Here is a 23,017-nt window from a genome sequence, read left to right as displayed (position 1 = left end):
AAAAAAATAAGATAACAAAGTTTGAAGACGAGGAAATATCAAGATTTGAAAAAGAAAAACTTTAAAGATTCAGAGAAATAAAGAAAGTTAGAGATCATGAAAATTAGAATATAATGTGAAGGCCTTTGTTAAGGCAAGAAAAAAAAATCTTAACTACCTCGATCGATTTGCCGTTCTTAGTTCAATATCTAAGTTACACATGAAAAGTACATTTAAGTGAGTGGGCTCAAGGTCCTTTCAAGTGATAGAATACATTTCAATTGCTTTCTTGCTTAAGTTTTGAAAATATTCATCTTCTCTGTCATAACTAGCATCATGTTCAAAAAATTTGGAAGGGAGGGGGGAAGGGGGGCTATATATATTAGGGAAAAATGACTTCTACACAAGGATACATGTGGGTGGACACATGGCATTGTGATTATGCCTAGAGCTGACATGATCTAAAGGATCAAAGAAGAAGTATCCATAAATGTTTCATTGACTGAGTGTTCGACTCGAGATTAGCCATTTAACTTGATTTTTGTCTCATTACTGAGTTTACTATATGGTCATTATCATGAAATAAGGTGAGAATTTGTAGCCGAAATCAATGAAAGACTCGTGTTTCGGAGATAAAATAAAAGGAAAAAGGCTAGGTATGCCAGATATATTTGTACGAGATCCCACAAATTATAGATGAATATTAACCGACACACTTAATAATATTCTCAGGTGAAAAAATTTCATCAGGCGTAGTGCTTTAGGGCTCGAGTGAGGTTTTCTATTAGCTGATGTATTATCCTTGGTGCCTATAAATAGTAATTTCTATTTACCTGTAAAGGGCTAGATTCTTGATAATACAAATATTTTTGTGGTCTATGTTTTTTAATATTTTCATATTCTTTGCTCTCAAATACTTACATCAAATCATCTTAGACGATCACGCTTCACTATCTCCAAATCCAGCTGAAACATCAAGCAACTAAGCTCTATTGTGTCATTTGATTTACTTTGTTTTAATTTTTTTCTTATTAAATTCATTTATTAGCATATTTAAATTTAAATTCTATTAGACTAATAAACAATTTAAATTGATACATGTGTTTTTGACCTTATAACAAATTAAATTGGGCCATACCAAAAGAGAGAGATCAAGAAAATAATTAAAAACTTGGTTTATTTTATTGATTATCCTTCTTTTATCTTCACAATTTTTGTAATTTAGGAAAGATAATCATTGGAAAAAAGAAGGGAACACCTCCTATTTGTTAAGGGCGGGTGGTGTGAATTCTGATTCGATTAGGATATTCAATTTGCCGTAGAGATGCTCAGTTGACTCCTTAACCTTGATAGAAAAATGATTTATCCTAAAAATATTTTAATTAATAGATAGGAAGAAAGAAAGCACGATTCAAAAAATCGAATATTTTCCTAATAAGAATAACTCAGATTGCAACTCTACTCTAAACTCTACAATACGTATCACCTAAATATATGATTATTCTAATTTTTTTTTAAGAATCTTTTTTCAATAAAGAAAAGTGAACCATTTGAAAAGAAGAGGAAGGAAAAGATCCAAAACAAACTTTGTTTTGTTGGCCCAAATGAAAGCACAGCCCAAACATGTTTTTTTCCCAATCAATCCTTTCGAAATTATTTGGGTGGTTCCAAAATTCAATTGAGATAAAGGCTTCACAAATAGTCAGTCACACATACACACTCAACTCACTAGTCTGTAGTCTCTGGATCTTTGAAAATGGCGGGCGAAGAAAGTTCACCAGATTCCGCTACCAAAAATATTGACGAATTGGAGGGGCAATGGAGGCTATATGAGGCTTACAATGAGCTGCACGGTTTGGCTCAAGAGTTCGACACTCCATTTGATGCACCAGCTGTGCTTGTAGTGGGGCACCAGACAGATGGAAAAAGTGCACTGGTGGAGGCTCTAATGGGGTTCCAATTCAATCATGTCGGTGGTGGAACCAAGACTCGACGACCCATTACTCTTCACATGAAATACAACCCCGAGTGTGACACTCCCCTTTGCCATCTCTTGTCTGATTCTGACCCCTCTGTTTCTCATGAAAAATCTCTCCAAGATATTCAGGTATCAACCTTATATTATGGTGGATGTGTCAAAAGTTTTTTCCTTACATTAGGGAGTAAACTTTTCCTGATTATATTGTCTCTTGTAGGCATATATTGAGGCTGAAAACATGAGATTGGAGAAGGAAACATGTCAGTTTTCTGCAAAAGAGATAATCATCAGAATAGAATACAAATATTGCCCCAACCTTACTATTATTGACACTCCAGGACTTGTTGCTCCAGCACCTAGTCGGAAAAATCGGGCTTTACAGGTCCAATTATTTTCCACTATTTTGAAAATTGTGTAATATGAAAACACAATTATTTGAAGCTTGAGACCATATACATTGCAGGCTCAAGCTCGTGCAGTGGAGTCGTTGGTGCGAGCCAAAATGCAGCACAGAGAACTCATTATATTGTGCCTTGAAGATTGTAATGATTGGAGCAATGCAACTACGAGGAGGGTAGTGATGCAGGTACTGCCTGTTTTATTCTAATTTTGCCAAAGGTGCTCCTGATAAGTTATAGCCTAAAGTTTGCACAATGTTTTTACTACAATATGATATGTGCTGGCAAAAATGAAGGTAAAACTCCTTTATGTATGCCGAAACGGTTAAAATAAATCTATGAAGATTGATGCTTTTCCATGTCACCGTGTTAAACACAGCGTGTTCAGATGTTTGTGTGCTCTTGAGTGTTCTCTATAACATCTTTACTTTTTTCATGTGTGGAATCGTATAACAGATTGATCCGGAGCTTTCAAGGACTGTGGTTGTTGCTACAAAGCTTGATACCAAAATACCTCAGTTTGCACGAGCTTCTGATGTGGAAGTTTTCCTTTCCCCACCAGCCAGTACACTTGATGGATTTATGTTGGGTGATTCTCCCTTTTTTACATCTGTCCCTTCTGGGAGAGTTGGTTTTGGACCTGAATCAGTTTTCAGATCCAATGATGAGTTCAAACAGGTTTGATTTCTGACCTCTCAATCCCCATATGGCATATGCCTTTCTTTTTCTATGAGAAAGTTACGATAATGGGGAATGTTACTTGAAATTTGTGCTGCATCATTCAGTGAAGGACAAACTGTATTTCAATCTTGGTTCATTTTGGCATTTCATAGGATTACTCAGTGTAACCGGGATTTCTTCAAGTTAACTCCTTGTCGTGTGGTCGGAAGGGCTAAGGGTGAAACTTCCATGTTGACCAAGTAAAAGATCATTAAGTATCCAGTAGAAATTTGTGATGCTTTTACCTTATGCCATTTGATTTTGTTTTTTCGGCTCTTCACAAAAACAATGCCCAAAGGAGAGTGCAAAAATTGACTTTCTGTTCCGTCATTGTATCGATAACATTGTTTGTAGAACAGAAAACATAGTGTACATCTGGAAATTGGTGAGTGTTCCGTTGGTCAATTAACTAATCCAATTGTAAAAAGCATAAAAGCTCTTAAATATGCAGTCCCAACTATTTCTTCAGGAATACAACAGCCATTTATGTTGATCCTGTGATGTGGCTTCTGTGCCTTTGAAGTGATTCTTGCAGCTAGGTATGTTATCTGCATCCATGTTGGTTGGATTTCCATTCGGTGGTGCAATAACTTGAGAATCACTAGATAGAATGCATGCTATATTACATTCTGAGAAAGTCTATTCCCGTTGGTTTTTGTATAACAAGTACTGATATCACAATGCATGTTATCAGGAAAAGGTTTTGTGCAATTCTTTTTATTGGTAGTCTTCTGAGGGGCATCCTTGGAAAAGGTAAAGTTATCTCCCTGTGACCTATATAGGTCATGGATTCAAGCCACTGATGTTTGCATTAGGGCACCCCATCTCCGGACCCTGCATTAACGCATGATGCTTCTTGCATCAAGCTGTCCTTTTGATTGGTAGTCTTCTGCTATTTTTTTTTTTTTTATAAAGTAAATTTAATTAATATGGGATAAATCCCATTACAACCTGTTAAAGAACCTACACCATGGTATGGTTATTTAAAAAACGACACCCAATCTTCTATATGAATGTGAATCTCATGGGTGCACCAAAAATTAACTAAGAATAGAAGGTTATTTCTCAAGTGTACAAAATCATTTTCCATCCCCTTGAAAGCTCTTTTATTTCTCTTTCCACAAGACCAAAGCATGATGGCTAGCGAAGCAACGTTCCAGGCTCTGCATCTTCCCTTCTTCTAGATTACCAGCAAATTCAGGATTATTGTATCACTTCAAGTGTATTACCTTATTATAGGAGCTATTTAGGTCTTCTTAGCTGCAGTTTAAAATATTTGTAAATTGTAGATGAGCCTGAATCAACTATAACAAGATCTGCTGAGCTATTTACTTGAGATGTACCTTTACTATTAAAAATAAAAAAAATTATAAGAATTTGTTTGACAGGTATACCGTATACCACTATGATTCAATGTTGAATGTAGATGAGTAGAGCTAGGTTGCAATGTCCTGTGGAATACATCATTATTGCTGTGATTTACAGGCTATTTCATCAAGGGAGGTGGAAGATTTAGTAGCGTTGGAGGAGAAGTTGGGCAGAGCACTTTCAAAGCAGGAAAGAAGCAGAATAGGTGTTAACAACCTTAGGCTGTTCTTGGAGGAGTTGCTCTTGAAAAGGTACATTTTTTTTTCTCCTTTTTTTGGGCCTCAAGTCTTTCATTTGATTCCAAAACTTTAACCTTCAAAATGTAATGTTACCCAGGTACATGGATAGTGTGCCATCAATAATTCCCCTCCTCGAGAAAGAGTACCGGAGCAGCACTAGAAAGCTGAGTGAATTAGATCAACAACTCAGGTATGCAGCTACTCTCTTAGGCTGGATAACGCAGAAGAAACAATTTAAACTGACAGTGGTGCATATTGCATTTTAACTGTTCATAGAGGGATCTATTGTCATTTTTCCTGGCAAGAAATATTTAATGCATCTCTGTTATCTTTATATACTTTTCCAAATTTGATGTTTATTCCATTGTTCCAGCTCTTTGAATGAAGCAAAACTGAAGGAGAAAGGAAGAACTTTCCATGATCTATTTCTGACCAAGGTGTGAAGTTTGCCCCAAACCAATATATGCCTAAATTCTATCTTCATCACATAATATCTTTTTTCATTTATGTTGAAGGGAAAGACCATTCTTCAAGTGGTCTGCATTTAGTTTATACACTGGACATGTTTCTTTTGCTTGCCTAATGGTTCTTACTGTTCACAACGGTCTTACCATTAGCTCATTTTTAAAAGTTTAGTGGTGTCATTTTAGTAGATAAGCCACCTAACTGAAGTTTGGTTGTTTCTCAGTTGTCACTGCTGTTGAAAGGAACGGTTATTGCACCACCAGACAAATTCGGTAAAATTACGTCCCAGCTTGGTATTCTGATCTATAAAGGCTATATCTTTTAAAAGCGTTACCTGATGTTAGTTTCAGTTTTAGCAAATGAAATTTTCTTTCTTGACATAAACCAAGAGTGACCATATGTTCTTTACCTTTTCTTCTCCTCTCCAATGATCATTTGTCTTTTTATGGAGATGATTCTTTAATCTGGAGTTAATTGGAAGTGTAAATCATTTTCTGCAAAGTAGATTGCCTACAATTTTGCATCTTGGAATGCCATTTTCATAAAATTGAAGATTTTAGATGTGTAGACTTTCAGCAACGAGAAGGTTGGAAATGCGAAATTAAACTGACTATGTGGAGTATTAAATTTTAGACGTCACACTGTTCATTTCTGTCCCACTTTATTCAGTCCAGTGTTTTGGACGGCGAGAGGAGACAAAAGGCGACAAGGGCCTGCCTCGCCACGCGGCGAGGCGCTCGCCTTTTTGAATCGAGGCGCCAATTAATACCAAATAAGTGGATATATATATATATATATATATATATAATAAAATATTACTAAAAATATTTATGAAATATATATAATAATGAATTGCATATTTTGATATAATTACATACAAAATAAGAGGAGTATAATTGTTAAAGAAGAGAGAAAATATAATAAATATTAAAAGTATAATTTATTTTATAAATAAAAAAGGACACACTTATCTAGAGAAACTCTTTGTCTCTAGTTTTCTTTTTCAAGAAAAGTTGAAAAGACTCTACTTTTTGAAAAAAGATAAGAAAGCTGTGTACTTCCTTTACTTTTCAAGAAAAAACTCCTCCTCTTCTTCTTCTCTCTTCTTCTCTGTACTTTACTGTACTTTTCAAGAAAAAACTCCTCCTCTTCTTCTTCTCTGTACTTTTTCAAGCTGAGCAGCAGCAGCAGACGCGAACTCGCAGCAGCAGCAGTCGCGAACTCGCAGCAGCAGCAATCGCGAACTCGCAGCAGCAGCAGTCGCGACAGTCGACTTCAAGTTTCCAATCGCAGCAGCAGCAGTCGCGAACTCTAATTCCAGTCGAGGGATTGATTTCAAGTCTCCGGTCGCGAAATGAGGAGCAGCAGTCGCGTCATATGTTTGAAAAAATACCCAAAAAAAACCCTAATTTGATTATTTGGCTTTTTAATTATTAAAATTCAGACTTCTAAAAAAAAAAGAAGAAAAAGGCGACGCCTATTGCATCGCCAATTCCACGTCACCCCTCGCCTTGGCTCGCCTTTTTGATCTCGCCACGCCTTGCCTGAAATAGGCGCAAACCCCTCGCCTCGCCTCGCCTTGTCGCCAAAGGCGAGAGGCGCTCGCCTTTAAGAACACTGATTCAGTCTAGTACTAAGTTTTTAGTTTTCAAGAATCCACAACTTAACACTATTTAGCTAGATCCATTTAGTCTAGATGGGTCTCTTTTTCTGGCTTTATTTTGTTGCTTCAAATTTCACTTTGTATTTCTTATGTTTGAAAATTCTACTGTGTTCTCACTTTTGTTTCTGCAACCAACTAATAATTCCTACTCAGTGAACAGACATGTAATAACTATACCAGCTTGAAGATCAGCTAATACTACACCAGAGTAAAATAGCATGTCAAAAAGTAGTCACAAATTGCCCCCAAGGCCTAGCTCAAGTGGCAAAAGGTAGAGGATTTGTGGCTTAGGTCGCAGGTTCAAGCCCCACACCATGCAAAGCGAAGCCCGGTATTTAAGTGGAGAAGGGTAGAGGGGCGGGCCCATTATCCACTGAGTTTAGAAGGCTGTGATTGGTCCAAAGGGCTGGTCACAGACGGATTTCTCGGTTATCAAAAAAAAAAAAAAAAGTAATCACAAATTTTGAAAGGCTTGTGTTCCATTGATTAAGGTCTTCAAAGAACTTGAACAAGCAAGCAAAACATGAGATTTATCTCTGAGGAGTCCTACTTAGTATAAGCAATTAAAAGTTCTATAAATTAAGCTATGACTTAAGTTTTGTTTAATTGGTGTATGTACAAATGTTAAGCTGTTAGAGAGGGGACATATTATATTTATTTTTGTTAGATGTGCAATGCGTTCCATCATGTGCGGGCATAATTCTTTTTCATGGGTTATGTACTAAGAAGTTTGTTTTACCTTATAAAAAAAGTGTTTAGATGTTCATTTTGATAACGGGTGACACTTTGAATTGAACTCAACTCCTTTGCCTGCTTTGAGATCATGAAAATAAAAAAGGACCTTAGACTTAACCTCAAAAAAGTAAACTCATGAGATGAGAACTATCAAAAACCATACAAAGTGACTTACAACAATATCCTCAACCAATGTCGGATTCACATCATATTAGAGTCAGACCCATCCCTAATGTTGAGTTACCCAAAGTTGGACCCCCATATTACGTATCCACGTCTGAGATGTTTTAGTGTTCGTGGAGGGGTGGAGGGTAAACAAAAGGGTGTTAAGAGTTCCGCATTGGTTGAAGGTATGGGCCATAGTATCTTTATATGGTCTTGGACAAGTCTCACATCATTAGTTAATTTCGGGGTTGAGTTAAGCCCAAAATTCATTTTCCTCTCATTTTGTTGCAATAATATTGAATATGTGATTAAAAAAAAAGAAATAAAAAACATGTGTAAAATAAGCATGATTGGGCTGCTTGCCTTCTGTCATTGCTCCATAGCCGATGGCTATGATACTAGGATCAAGGCCCATGAGGGTGATCACTCAGCAGAGAATGCATGAGCAGCAGCATAAAACAGAAAATGAAACTAAGGAGTCAAAAGATTGAAAGTGTGAAAGACTAAAGAAACAAGTTAGAGACGCAGAGTGACATTAAAGAGTGAAAATGAGATGGAACTTTGGAATAGGAAACCAAATAAAGAAGTGGAGTAGGAAGTCAGAAACCCTATTGGCTGTACCTTGTAGGCTCAGTGTATATTCTATGCATGTGTGTGTGTGTTTATAGATGTATTATTCTATCTTGTCCTTCCTCCGTCCCAATTATGTAGTACTGACTTGGCACAAAGTTTAAAAAAGGAAAACTTTTGAAATTTGTGGTCTAATACAAGCCTTAGATATTTGTGTGGCTATAAATAATTTCATCAAGGGTAAAAGGGGAATTCTAAAGTTAAGTTGTTTCTAATTATAGAAAGGTGACATTTTATTTGGGGACAAACTAAAAAGGAAAGTGTGCCACATAAATTGGGACATAAAAGAGTAATATTTTAATTGAGGTGTCCGGTATTTTGGTTATTTAAAAAGACGGAAAGTGAATCGTAACAACAGAGCAGAACTGACTGAACTAACCCAACTGCAGAAGTTGATTTTTATGATGAAGTCAAACTACACACTTCTAATATTTTTGGAGGCAGAAGCCTACTTTATATATGTTCGGGTTTCAACAAGCTCAATTCTGTGTATGGGTGCAGGAGAAACCCTACAAGATGAGAGGGTCAATGGAGGGGCATTTATTGGATCTGATGGTCTTCAGTTCCCACACAAACTGATACCTGTAAGCATTTATTTATCTGTAAATTTTGATTAGTTTTTGATCCTGTGGTTAGATTAAAAAAAAAGGGAAAATTTTGGAAGTCGATACTTAGACATGCAGTGCAGATGTGACAGTTGCTTGAGGCACAACACATATTGTCCTGCCAGTGATTCTAGTATTGTTGAGGGGATATTGGATCATTTAATTGGTTTTAATTAATTCTGATGGAAAGCAAATTGCATACCTTAGACCACTTCGTTTGTTCTGTAGGTGTTGGTTACAAGATTGAAATACTCGTTTAGCAGTTTCCTACTAATAGTAGATGCCGGTTCCTATGCTGTTTCCACAAGTTTTTCAACTTTTCATCTTCAAAGCTGTCTACTAGGAGTATTTTGTAAATTGGAGCGAAATAGGAGAGTGAATCACTTTCAGAATGTCTTAATTGTCTGCTTAATAGATATGTTATTGTCTAAGACAAGTCTATCTAGTCTTCTGTCAAAAGGCCGTACCAGGAGTTTCATCAAAATTACTTATTAGTGAAGTTATTGTTATTCCATGCAGAATGCAGGTATGCGTCTTTATGGAGGCGCTCAATATCATCGTGCAATGGCTGAGTTTCGTTTTGTCGTTGGAGGAATTAAATGCCCTCCAATTACACGGGAAGAAATAGTGAATGCATGTGGAGTTGAAGACATTCATGATGGAACTAATTATTCCAGGTGCCTATACACTTGGAGTTCATGATTTTACATTTATATCTAGGTCTGCTTCTTATTTTCTGATTCCTGTTTGCTAATTCTTGTTTTACCTTTGCTTGAAACATTGAGCATTTAGAACAGCCTGTGTAATTGCTGTTGCCAAGGCTCGTGATACATTTGAACCTTTCCTTCATCAGGTAACTTAGTGCTATTTTCGTCTATTATTATTTTCTGAATATTCTGTAATTTCTAATTGTCATCTGTTATGGAGTTAAATCATCTGTAATTCATATATGCTAGGTGGTGAATTGATTCAACTCTCAGCTAAGTTATGTAGGGCTAGGGCTAGGCAAGTATTCTAAGTTTTGGTGAGAGAATCTGTGTCTCAAAGAGAGTGACAAAGATTAGTTGTTCCTTCTAGAACTTAAGATGTGGCAGGTATGAGTCTTATGACTAAAATACAAGGGTAAAAAACTTGCACCAACAGAACACCTCTATGAATTACTGACCTTTAGTTGTATGTTGGCACAGATGGAAATGGGCAGGGCATGGGTTGAGTCTTAAAAGATCCATGCTCCACTTTTAAAAGCTCTCTATAGTCTATGCTTATGCTACCCATACCAATGGTAGGTACTAAACTTTCAATGTAACCCTCCTCCTATCCACCATGTTATCCTAAACTTGCGGGTAGGTTTGGCGAGAATATTCGCGGGTACAATGAAAACTGTCAACGCGTCCAAATGTCATGACCCAAAATCCCAAGCCACGATGACACCAACCCAAACCCCGTAGTTGAATCAGTTACACTACTAAGTCCCTTTTTAGCAACTTTAAAAACGGAAGTACGATAAAAGCTGATAGTAGGGTCAATACAAGACATTCATAATATAGGAAGTGCGGAAAATACAGCAGACGCTATCCAAAACCTAGTGTCAGAAGTACTAGTGCCTCTAAATAGGATTACACTCTCAATAAGTACTACGATTGTCCGATAAGAAAAGATAGAGATAAAACAAAAAGGGATGGAGTCCGGTGCTGCGGAATAAACAAGCAGCTCACCCCGAATACTCCAGACTATCACCAAATGGATGCAAGATAACCTACCACTCAAATTTAGGAAAAAATCTGCACACAAAAGGTGCAGGAAACAAGGGTGAGTAGGGAAAACATGTGTGCTCAGCAACATCGTTGACCAACCCTAAATGAAGCGATGGCGAGGGCTGGTCTTACCATGCTTACTTCCACACTTCTCAATAATCATATCAATCATAGATATGGATAATTCAACAGGTAAATGGAACAAGATAGTCACAGTTCTCAGAAATAACTGGAAATCAGCAAGTTAAGCAAGTAGATTCAAATAACCTCAACCAAACAGGCAAAAATCAATATCAAGCAAGGTAGCCAATCAACTGAAATGCAGTGGAATATAAGTAATATGAGATGAGATGCAATGTCCAATGCACCAGTATACACACGCTCCTTCTGTAGGTAGTTGTGACCCATGGGGGACTTGCGCGGTCCATGTACTGCCCCAAAAATCCGGTCTGTAGATCCATAGGGTAAAGTAGTATCATCACTCCATCCAGAATCTGGTCTCCCATCCCACGGGGGACTCGCATGGTCCGTGTACTGCCCCCGAAATCCAGTCTGTAGATCCATCGGGTAAAATAGTATCATCACTCCATCCAGAATCCGGTCTCCCAGACCCATCGGATAATCACCGTATCATCTTTCCTTCTGGAATCCAGTCTTCTAGATCCATTGGACAATAACCGAATGATTTGTCATGTACATTATGCACGAGACAACATATGAAAGCATGATAAAATGCTACAAAAGTACAGATACGGAATACATGAACTATATATGCAAAACATCCGACTAGGTCATAGATCACTCTCTGAACTTAATGGAATCGTCATAACTCAAATCTAACTCAAAATAGACTTTGGTCAAAACTTCTCAAATTCCAAATATCCAAAACTAGATTCTCCGAGATGCATCCGATCACATCGGGAACCATGCTGCACATCCCTGCAAGTCATAAACAACAAAAGAAAGCTACGGAGAGGGTCAGATTGGGGAAAATAAGTCTAAACTACAAAACGACCATACAGGTCATTACATCCAAAGTTATATCTAACGAAGTAAAATACCATATACAGCTTGCTGGTAAGTTAGATTACACAGTTAATGATATAAAATCTTCACTGTATTCATATTTTGACTAAAGGGTAACTACACTGCGTTCATATTTGCAGTGGATACTTGAATGTTGATCATCACCACCTGCTAAGCCACCTTTTCTTCCAAATCACCTTCCCATATGGATAGAGTTTGAGAAATTGATCCATACATTATCTGTGGCAGTCAGTTTCTCAAAATTGTGCATGCACCCAAAAGAAGTTGGGATGTGTAATATGGGCTGAAACTGAGCTTAAGTTAGGGAAAGAAAGAGAATGGTGTCGCAAATTTTAATAGTCCATCTATATTATAGCTTGTAACAAACATGTAATTCTCCAATATGAAAGATTCATTTTAATTGGAGATATCAAGAGCTGTGCATCAGTTCTGATAAGTCGCAAAATGATTTGAAGAAGTTAGCTGGAGAAAATTCGCCAGGAATAAAAGTACCCTTCTTTTGGCATGTTACAGATTTATAATATTCTCAGTAATTTTTCTTGCTTCTCTATGATCATTTCATTCTTCTTATTACTCTCCCATATTTATGTAACCTTACCAAGTCTGCCACTGTTTGCTTACAGTTGGGTTGCAGGCTATCACACATTCTGAAACGGTTACTTCCAATTGCTGTTTATCTTCTTCAGGTACAAATTACTTTGTATTGTTTGTTTGCTGTTCTTCCCTTGCAATATTTGAGGATTCATGCAATTAATGTCATCATGTTCCTCTGAAAACTAATGCTTTGATGTTTGACTTGTTTCCATAGAAAGAAGGGGAGTACCTGAGTGGCCATGATGTATTTTTGAGGCGTGTAGCAGATGCCTTCAACAATTTTGCAGAATCCACTGAAAAATCATGCCGTGAAAAGTAAATGCTTTTCTCCATTTATACTCTCATGTTCAAATTACTTTTCACAATTATCATTGTCTAGAATAGCTTGTGGTGATCATAAGGTTCTTCAGCTCCAACTGTCAAAACACAAATGATCCTAGCTTTTTTTCTTTTTAAAATTTTAGTTTAGTTTCTTTATTTTATTGGATGGTTATCATCAATGTTTTAAAAGGTTCGAGTGCAAGGTGAGGCGTTTTACTTGATACACAGTGAGGCATAAGCCCTGTGATTATGTTATTTCTATTATTTTATAAATTAATATAATAAAAATAGGTAATACTGAAAAAGATAAAATTACATATAAAATTACTCCCTCCGTCCAACAATAGTTGTCTACTATACTATTTTGGGATGTCCAACAATACTTGTCCACTTTATGAAATCAATGGATAATTTTATACTTAGTTCTTAATTTACCCTCATCATTAATCATAGTCATTTTTGTAGACATTATATTTATCACTCCCTCTGTTCTTTTTTATATGTCATCCTTGCTATAAATAGTTGATCCATAATACTTGTCATTTCATAAAATCAATGCATAAATTACACTATTCTTCTTATTATACTCTTGATAGTTAATTAGTTTTGAAAATAAATATTTGACCAACCTAGGAAAACTAATAAGTAATTAATGTTCATTGTAATTACTTCATACATTGATTAATTACTCTCACCATTGCATTACTATATAAAATAAATCTCAACAAACAAATTAAAAATAAAAGATAGATTTATTTATCATTTATTGAAAAGTTGACTTCAAAAAAACATTAAAAAAAGGTAGAATTGTAAACTTGGTTTCTTAATGCAAGTGAAATCTAAAAAGGTGACATATAAAAAAGAACGAAGGGAGTATATTCAAAGGATGATACTCCCTCCGTTCCTTTTTATATGTCACCTTTTTTTTAGATTTCACTTGCATTAAAAAATTAAGTATACAATTCTATCCTTATTTAATGTTTTTTTAAAGTCAACTTTTCAATAAATGATACATATGCTAGATTTCAAAAATTGAAATGCATTTGGATGACTATTTAAATTTTTGGAGCCAAAATTTTTCAATACGAATTAATCCAAAATTTAAAAAATTAAATTTTTCCCAGCTCAGTTTTCCTATATATTTTGTGTAAAAATGATTTTTTATAAATTCATAAAGCAAATATGACAACATCACAAAATATTCAAATTCCATTACTTCAAATTGATTTAAATATTCCTGTTAAATATGATGTTATTGATAATGAAATTAGACGAGAAATTCCTGATCTTAATATAGTTACACTACCGACATCTTCCTTGATAAAATTTGTTGAAGCTTCAACTTTCAAGATTATTTTTGATTTTTTCTCCATCTTTTATTTTTAATTTATTTGTTGAAATTTCTTTCTCAAAATCAGATTTTATAGAGTAGTGCAATGGTGAGAGTAATTAATCAATGTATGAAGTACTCCTAGGTTTTATTATGAACATTAATTACTTATTAGTTTTTCTAGGTTGGTCAAATATCCATTTTCAAAACTAATTAACTATTAAGGGTATAATAGGAAGAATATTGTAATTTATGCATTGGTTTTATAAAATGACAAGTATTATGAACCAACTATTTATAGTAAGGATGACATATAAAAAGGAACAGAGGGAGTATAGTAAATTAGCCTTCTATTTATAGTTTCTTAAGAAGTGTGCAAAGTCAATAGTGGACAACTATTGTTGGACACAGGGAGTATAGAATTTTCAACAAAATATAAAATAAATGAAAATGTACATAGAAGTGCTACATCTCAAAACAATAATCACAATCAATAATTGACTAAACAAGAGACAAAACTGGTCATCTCGAAAAACTAATTCGACTTTTTAAAAAATTGAGTGGAATTTTATAAATTAACTTGAAAAAGAAAGCAAAGACGGAACAAACAATCAGGAGCATCAAACCATAGCAAGTGATGAAGAATGATGTGTTTTTGCTTTGTAGTTTGCACATTGATCATTTTTCATCTATACCCGAAGGAGGAAGAGAAGGAATAAAATCAGGGCCTGAGAATAAAAAATATTTATATTTTAAAGATTTTTATCTGCTTAAAATTTAATAACAAGTTGAAATTTTTAATTCAAGGACTTAATTAACAATTTTAATTTTAGTTAGGAGAGGTTTTCTAGGCTTACGCCCCAAAACAAAAATTTGCCCAATGCCTAACTGTACACCCAGACTGATGGGGCTTACGCCTTATGGTACTTTCACCCCCCACAAATCTTCCCTATGCGTTCTTACTAGGGATGGCAATGGGGCGGGGCGGGTTGACTTAAACCCGCAAATTTTTTAATCCGCCCCGCATAATTACCTTTTTCATTTTCAACCCGCTTTGCATGAACCCGCTCCACATGAACCCGCTCCGCATAATTTTTATAATATTTTCTTTTTCTAGTTAAGTTTGATACTAAAAATAAAATTCATACAAATAAATTCATTTTTCATTAAGTTGTATTAATTTAATAGGATAGTGACTTAGAATTTATTTTTTAGAGGCCAATTGAGAAACAATGTAAGAAATTGTATTATTTTTTATTGAACAATTTTTATTTACTATCTTGAATATTTTAGTAGCTTTAAAGAAATTATCTTAATAAATAATGCCCATGTGAAAAGTTAATATTAAGCTTGAACCCACATAGAATCACATATACCCGCCACCCGCCCCGCATTAATTTAAAAAAACCCACTTCAACCCGCCCCACATTAGTTTTTAAAAAACCCACCTCAACCCGCCCCACATTAGTTTTAAAAAAACCCACCTCAACCTGCCCTGCATCCCATCCGCCCTGCACAACCTAAAACCTGCCCCGCCTTAAATCCAGCCCGCCCCGCCCCATTGCCATCCCTAGTTCTTACTGCGCTCCACCCTGGGCTCATCTCAAAAATGCCTTTTAATAAATGGCAATAATTAACATGATTTCCTTGCCCCCTCCCCCCTCTTTCTATCAGTTTTATTATAACTTTTATGTTCCGTAAACATAAAGTGGTGTAAACTGTGTGTTTGATAAAAAGACTTCTATCTTGGTAAGCTTGTTATCTCTGTTTTCTCTTTTGATATCACCAGGATCTAAATTTCAATCCTTGTCATTACTAACTTTTGTGTTTCCAGATATCCCACTGAGCTTAGCGATTTATTAGAATGGCTTCAAAATCTCTATCCTTACAATTTTTAGATTAACCTAAGTGCGTGTGGTTCCCATTATGTTTTCTTGGTTTTGTATTTCCTTACCTTTTTGCTGTATGACCTGTGAGACTTCATTTCTAATGCTCACAGAGGATACTTCTCATGTACATTTCAGATATGCCAAGAAAATTGCTTTCAGTTTAGCATTTGATTAATTTCTAGTCTTTTGTTGTTTATACGTGTTCCAGGTGCATGGAGGATTTAGTGAGCACCACTCGCTATGTGACATGGTCCCTCCACAATAAGGTCAGCTTACTGCATGTAAATTAAAATATAATGGTTGTTGACCCATTCTATATCTTTTATCGATCTTTGGGTTTCAGTCCTTTGAATTGATGTGTTTTCTGAAAATATATGAGGTAAAACATAGTGGCATCTAAGTTGGTCCTCTGTCTATTGATTTCTCTTTTCCCTCTGCCTGGTCTGAGTCCGTAGTGGCTGACATGCATTATTTGCTTTGGTAACAACTTGTTCATTGTTTTCCTGTCATAATTCTTTGCTGGTCTAATCTATCTGCATATATACTGTTACCCTTCCAGAATCGGGCTGGATTACGTCAATTCCTAGATTCATTTGGTGGATCCGAACAGTCTGCCATTATTGGTAATTCCACATCTACTGGTCTTTCTCAAGATTTGTCAACTGCATCTGTAGCCAGTGATAACAAGCAGGATGTTAAGCCCAGGACAGATGTAAAGCTTAGCCATTTGGCTTCAGGTAATGATTCAAATATGAGTACTCAGACAACAGAAACAAGACTGGCCGACCTTTTAGATAGCACACTTTGGAATAGGAGGCTTGCTCCTTCTTCTGAAAGGATTGTTTATGCATTGGTTCAACAAATATTTCATGGCATAAGAGAATATTTCCTTGCATCAACAGAACTAAAGGTACACTTTTCTCAGCAGAACTAAATATTCATGGCTATAAAGATATTTAATGGTTTGAATCTGAATGATTAATATAAATTATACGCATTCATATGTTGAGCAAACAATCTTAAATGTTTATTGGTCTATTTCAAATAAACCCCTAATTTATTAGAACTCAACTCATTACCCGGGACCCAACTAAAATACATACCGGCCTGGTTTGATTGTCCCATCTAAAAAATATATTATTTTCTATTAATGTAAAATTTGCTATCAGTTACCTAATTGTCTTGTTCATTCTTTTTTCTTTTAATCTCTTCCTAATTGTGAGATTCCATTGGGTAGGTCGTTGTTGTTCCTAATTAGGATATTCGGGACTCAAACTCAGAATGAACTTACATGTTCATATTCTTTTGATTTGTACTATTATCATGGGGGAATGTTGAACTAATTGTTTCTATATGAATGTGGTTGTCCTTTTCTGTTCTGTCGTAAGTTGAAAGAAAACTTAATTTTTTTAATGGTGTCTGATATCCAAGAAGAAAAGTGCGGGGGTTGTGGGGTGTGTGGGGTGGGGTGGGGAGTGAGTGTGGAGAGCGGACTAACTTTTTTTTAATGTTTACTATGGAACTCAAAATTAGGCCAATCATATGAGGCCACATATTAGGTAATTTCGAATTGTTTTAACGGGGAAGGGCCTAAAATTCCCATGAACTATGAGATATGGTACAATATTGCACTCCATCCACCTTATGAGTGTGGGCCATTAGAAATAAGGGCATTTTTAGCTTGAAAGGTTAATGTCGAGAGCACTTTTGGCCTGAAAGGTAAACGAAGGACAATATTGTACCAAATCTCATAGTTCAGGGGTTATTTAGACCCTTTTTCGTTTAATCTTTGAAAAAGAAAACGGGTCTTAAGCCTTAATCCCAAATGAAGTGTTGTTCATAATATCTTGCTATTAAAATTCTAGTAGTTATATGTAAGTCTGAATGATATCACTAATTTGCTAATCAAAGTATCAGATACCAGCTTGGACCCTATCCCTAGAGGTTGCATCAGCTTTCAGTATGGAGCAAATGCAATTCAATTATGTTTGATCATTTACTTAGTCGAAAATCATTTCATATTAAGTTAGGTTGCTTCAACTTCCTCTTTTTGTTTGTTTTCTAAAGAAATTGTTGTTATCTGCAGTTCAACTGTTTTCTCCTCATGCCTGTTGTTGACAAGTTGCCTGCAATGCTTCGTGAGGACTTAGAATCTGCTTTTGAAGATAATTTAGATAATGTTTTTGACATCACTAACCTGCGGCATTCAGTGGCGCAAGACAAGCGGCAAACTGAAATTGAGCTAAAAAGGGTATCCATTCCATTCTCCTTCCTGTGTAATTGTCAATCTTGGAGTTCTTTCTCCCTTTCGGTTTCTTAATATTGACAAAATTTGCAGGTACAAAAGCTTAAAGAGAAATTTCGCTACATACACGAACAACTTAATTCACAGCAGGCCATGTTTGGGCAGTAACTAAATCATCAGTTGTTGATGTCTCCTGAATGGTACAAAATGCAAGAGTAATATTCTGTAATTATGTCTTCTGAATGCATGCTTCAGTTTATTAGATTGAAAGAAGAAATGACAAAACATCTTGTACATGATTGAAGCTTCTAGTATGATTCCCTTATTCACAGCTGAAGACTGTAAAATTAACCAAAACCTATACTAGGTAATTGCTTGAGTAATGTAGTTCAATTGGGTTTTATCCCTTTATTTTGTTAATGCTGCAAAATGACTTCATGCATGCTGTTTTGTACACCCATAATGCATCATGAAGCTTTAAGGATCAATCCTTCCTTTGCGCATTCACAATCTTCTGCAATCTCTGCTTTACTTCTCTGTTCGACACTTCTACTTGGCCACACTAATGAAATGCTTTCCTCCATCACTAACAATAGCTCTTGGAGTCCCAAATCTAGTGAATGTGTTTTTTCATGAACTTTATGACAACCTTTGAATCATTGGTGGGAAGAGCTACAACTTCAACCTACTTAGACACATAATCCCCCATCACTAGAATGTATTGGTTTCCATTGGATGGTGGGAACAGACCCATGAAGTCGAAATTCCTCACATCAGATATTTCTACCTCAAGATTGATATTCAGTAGCATCTCATGTCTCCTCGAAATAGCACCCATCCTCTAGCACTGGTCACTGTTTCACATAGTAAGTGACATCTTTTGATAATGTGGGCCAAAAGAATCTTGATTACAACACTTTGTGGGTTGTGCGCTCACCTCCATGATAGCCTTCATAAGGTGATGAGTGACCACTTTCTTGCACTCGATTGACCTCATTCTCTGGAATACACCTCCTTACTACTTTTTCTGGCCTTTACTTGAACAAGAATGACCCATCCCATATGTAGATTCTCACATCATGGTTTAACTTCTTTTGTTGTGTGGTTGCTGCAGGTGGAAACACTTCGCTTACCAACAAATTCACTATATCCGCATACCAAGACAATTGAGTGATATCTAGGGCCAACAATTGCTCATCCAAAAACTCTTCATGGATTTGTCCTCCATTGTGTACATGTGAAGAATCCTCCAACCTCGAGAGATGATCGACAATTTGATTTTGGGTGCTTTTTCTGTCTCTGATCTCTGGATCTAACTCTTGGAGCAACAAAATCCACCAAATGAGCCTTGACTTTGCATCCTTCTTGTTGAATAGGTACATAATAGCAGCGTGATTAGTATAAACAATAACTTTAGTACCTACCAAATACGATCTGAACTTGTCGAAGGCGAACACTAGAGCAAGCATCCCCGTTTCTGTCACTGTGTAGTTTGCCTGTGCAAAATCAAGGGTCTTGCTCATATAATAGATTGGATGGAACACCTTTTTTTTTGACTCAATATTGCACCCACTAATACATCGCTAGCATCAGACATGAGTTCAAATGACAACTCCCAATTAAGAGCAATCAAGATATGAGCTTCAATTAAGTTTTTCTTTAGCAACGTAAATATCATCGAATTTAAATTTCACCTCTTTCTCCAATAGACTACACATAGGTCTGGTAGTCTTGGAGAAGTCCTTGATGAACATTCTATATAAATCAACATGCCCAAGAAAACTTCTTACCCTTTTCACCGAAATTAGAAGCGACAACTTCTCTATCACTTCAACTTTGGCTCTATCAACCTCCAGCCCATTCTTCGAAACTTTGTGACCTAGAACTATATATGCCTTCTCGAATCAAGAAAGGACATTTTCCCAATTTAGCACTAGATTCATCTCTTCACATCGGGCAAGAACCCTATCAAGATTGTGCAAACATAGCTCAAAAGACTTTCCGAAGAATAAGAAATCATCCATGAATATTTCCACCATATCCTCCATTATGACGTGAAAAATACCCATCGTGCATCTCTGAAAAATGACAGGTGCATTGCAAAGTCCGAAGGGCATACACTTGAAATCATAAGTGCCATAAGGACAAATGAACGTTGTCTTTTCCTGATTCTGGAGGGCAATCACTATTTTGTTGTATCTAGAATACCTATCTAAGAAGCAATAATACTCTTTCTCGGCTAACTTGTCAAGCATCTGAACAATGAAGGGACTAGGTAGTTGTCATGCCCCGAGGCTACCCTTAGGCGCGACATGGTGCTTAGTGGCACAAGTGACCCCAAGCTAACCCATGGCCTAACATACCTATACAAGTTCAGTTAAATCATGCACTGTGCGGAAGCTAAAAATAGTTAATAACTGAAATAGGGAAAAACCCAACAAGTTTGAATATATCAAATATATGAAGAGTATAGTAATGACTTAAACAATACTTAACAACTCAAGCTGAATCTAATATATGTCTGAAAGCCTCTAACTGAATTGAGTTGTTGGGACATGCCCCCAACTAACTCTAACAAGACTGAAACTGAAAAGTAAAGTATGTCTATTGTCCTCGAACTATGAGGACTCACCACTGAAGCTGCTGAATACAGATTGAAAGTCGAGCTAAGCGTGATCTGGATACTGAGCGCCTAAACCTACATCATACAACGATGAAGCGCAAAAGAAAGCGTCAATACTTTGAATGTACTAAGCATGCATCATATATGCTAAGCTGAACAATATAACAACTAAACAAGGAAATAGATATACTGAACATAATTGAAAACTGAGCTGGATGCAATGACCAAGTACTAATCATGAAGATATCATGCTGAATTGAATATTAAAGTAAATATTGAATACATGGTCAATGTAACATGAATCCGACTATGGGAGATACTATTAACAAACATAAACCATGTGAGCTAAACATGGAGTCCGATGTATACGCTCCATCGAGAGGACCCAATATACCTTGTCGGGGTATAATGCACAACATAGGGGACTTATAAACCTACGCTACCACGTAGTTCTAAGACTTGAGGGTCGGCTGAACCTTAGTCCAACTCGGTGCTAAGTCTACTCCCAACTGAATATGTATAGCTAAAACGCAACTGAAATACTGAATAGCTTAAAATGATGATAATTATCTGAGAATGCAACAAACATATACAGAAAGATATGACATTTGAATTTTGAAGCATGATTTTCTGACTCATCTACCTAGCAAGTATAATCATGAAATACTGATAATTAACACAAGCTAGGGTTCTAAGTTCTATACATGGGACTATACTAATTCTCCAAGAAACATGTGATTAATAAAATAGTAACTATAACAACTAAATTTCAATGGATCCCTAAGATTTAGGAACCCTAGGTCTGAACAATTTTATGGAGAAACTGAAGAATTTACTAAATTCTAATTTCTAGGGACCTAATGGGTGAAAGGAACCCACTAGTCAAATCCCACATACTTGGTGACGAAAACTACGGAGAAATCCTTTGGATTTCAGGGATAAACATGAAGAAGACCTCTGCTTGTTTTTTGGGAGAATGAGGGTTTTAGGCAGTTTCTAACTAGATAACTAGGCTTAGACAGAGTAAAACGACGTAGTTTAAGCACCAAATGACGTTGTTTAGGTACCAAACACATAAGGAAAAAGACCAATGTGACCCTGATGTTGTGTTTAGCATTTGACACGTGCCAGCATTCTCTTAAATCGTTGCATATGTTTATATAATATATAAACTAGGCCATTTATAATCTCATTAAGATTTTGAACATCCTTTACAATATTTGACTTTTATATGAAAAAAGAGTAAATGATTGACATTATCACATATCTCAAGAATTGTAAATATAGAATGAATGATTAAAAATATCTTAATATCTAATCATTTTTATCTTTTACATAATTTATCATAATATTTGGTGATATAATTGTCTTGCTAAAATTGAGTGATGTTTTTATGAAGCAATGAAGCATCACTTTTTCTTTACATGAAAAATATAGAATCTGATAATTCTATGGTTAGAATATACTCCTTGTGAAAAAAAAATATTTATGTGAAAATTTTCGAAAATCAATATAAGTTAAAAATAAGTTAAGTCCGCTAAAAAATTACACCACAACAACATAAATAAAAAATCTAGAGACAATCTACTTATCCGAGGCCAAACGCTCACCACTTTTCGTTATTGTTACTTTGTTACTCAAACAAAATTTATAGAAGGAGAAAAATAAATTTGAAATAACAACAAAATAATATTTTTGACCCCTTTTAGAAATTCATTCTTCGTTAAAATTACTGCTCTCAAGACTCTTCTAGAAGCTTTATCTGTGCAACTTTACAACTTTTTTAGAAATATGTATGTATACTTATTGCATTATGAAATTACATGTAGATCAAAATGTTGAATTTTAGACTTATGTTAAAAAGATATTCTCGAACATGAAAAAATTGAAAATGATTCTAACCTAGACAACTCAAATGCTCAGTAATGACTTGGGACATGAAGGACATCAATTTCAAGTTGATAGATAGAATCTTTGTAGCTTAAGTTATTACCTTTATTTAGAGTACATTTTGTTTAAGAAGGAAAAAAGGGAAAATATTAAAAGGACGAAAGCCTTGTCCAAGTGAGATCATACACATGTTAAGCGAAAAATAATCAATACAATTTTAAAGAGACAAAAAAATATTGAGAAAAAGCATACATTAGAGAGAGTAAATTATGAGGTACCCAAGGATGATAACAAATCATTATAACCAGAAAAGTTCCTAAGTTTTGGAATAACATACCTCAAAAAATTGACTAACACTTCAATCAAGCTTCAATCTTTA

At 35.6% G+C, this 23,017-nt stretch overlaps 1 protein-coding gene across 4 annotated transcripts; it reads left to right on the top strand.

The window, feature by feature from the left end:
* Positions 1-1,686: 1,686 nt before the first annotated feature.
* Positions 1,687-19,656, top strand: LOC125864895 (dynamin-like protein ARC5). Of its 4 annotated transcripts, none has more exons than XM_049544995.1 (18): positions 1,687-2,086; positions 2,175-2,339; positions 2,421-2,543; positions 2,812-3,033; positions 4,561-4,694; positions 4,780-4,872; positions 5,056-5,119; positions 5,371-5,419; positions 8,842-8,924; positions 9,465-9,622; positions 9,738-9,798; positions 12,370-12,432; positions 12,555-12,655; positions 16,089-16,146; positions 16,440-16,790; positions 17,967-18,131; positions 18,219-18,325; positions 19,240-19,656. In XM_049544995.1, the coding sequence occupies exons 1-17, from the start codon at positions 1,736-1,738 to the stop codon at positions 18,291-18,293; spliced, it is 2,316 nt and encodes a 771-aa protein (XP_049400952.1). In that variant the 5' UTR covers positions 1,687-1,735; the 3' UTR covers positions 18,294-18,325; positions 19,240-19,656. The 4 variants fall into 4 exon arrangements, with proteins under 4 accessions (XP_049400952.1, XP_049400954.1, XP_049400953.1 ...); XM_049544997.1 differs by lacking the exon at positions 19,240-19,656 and having other exon boundaries at positions 16,440-16,503; positions 16,618-16,790; positions 18,219-18,506; XM_049544996.1 differs by lacking the exon at positions 19,240-19,656 and having other exon boundaries at positions 16,440-16,503; positions 16,591-16,790; positions 18,219-18,506.
* The last annotated feature ends 3,361 nt before the right edge of the window (positions 19,657-23,017 follow it).

Source organism: Solanum stenotomum, chromosome 5 (assembly GCF_019186545.1).
Source record: "Solanum stenotomum isolate F172 chromosome 5, ASM1918654v1, whole genome shotgun sequence".
In the NCBI taxonomy this organism is placed as follows: Eukaryota; Viridiplantae; Streptophyta; class Magnoliopsida; order Solanales; family Solanaceae; genus Solanum; species Solanum stenotomum.
Note: the sequence above shows the minus strand (reverse complement) of the source record. Positions and strands in the feature narration are given on the sequence as shown.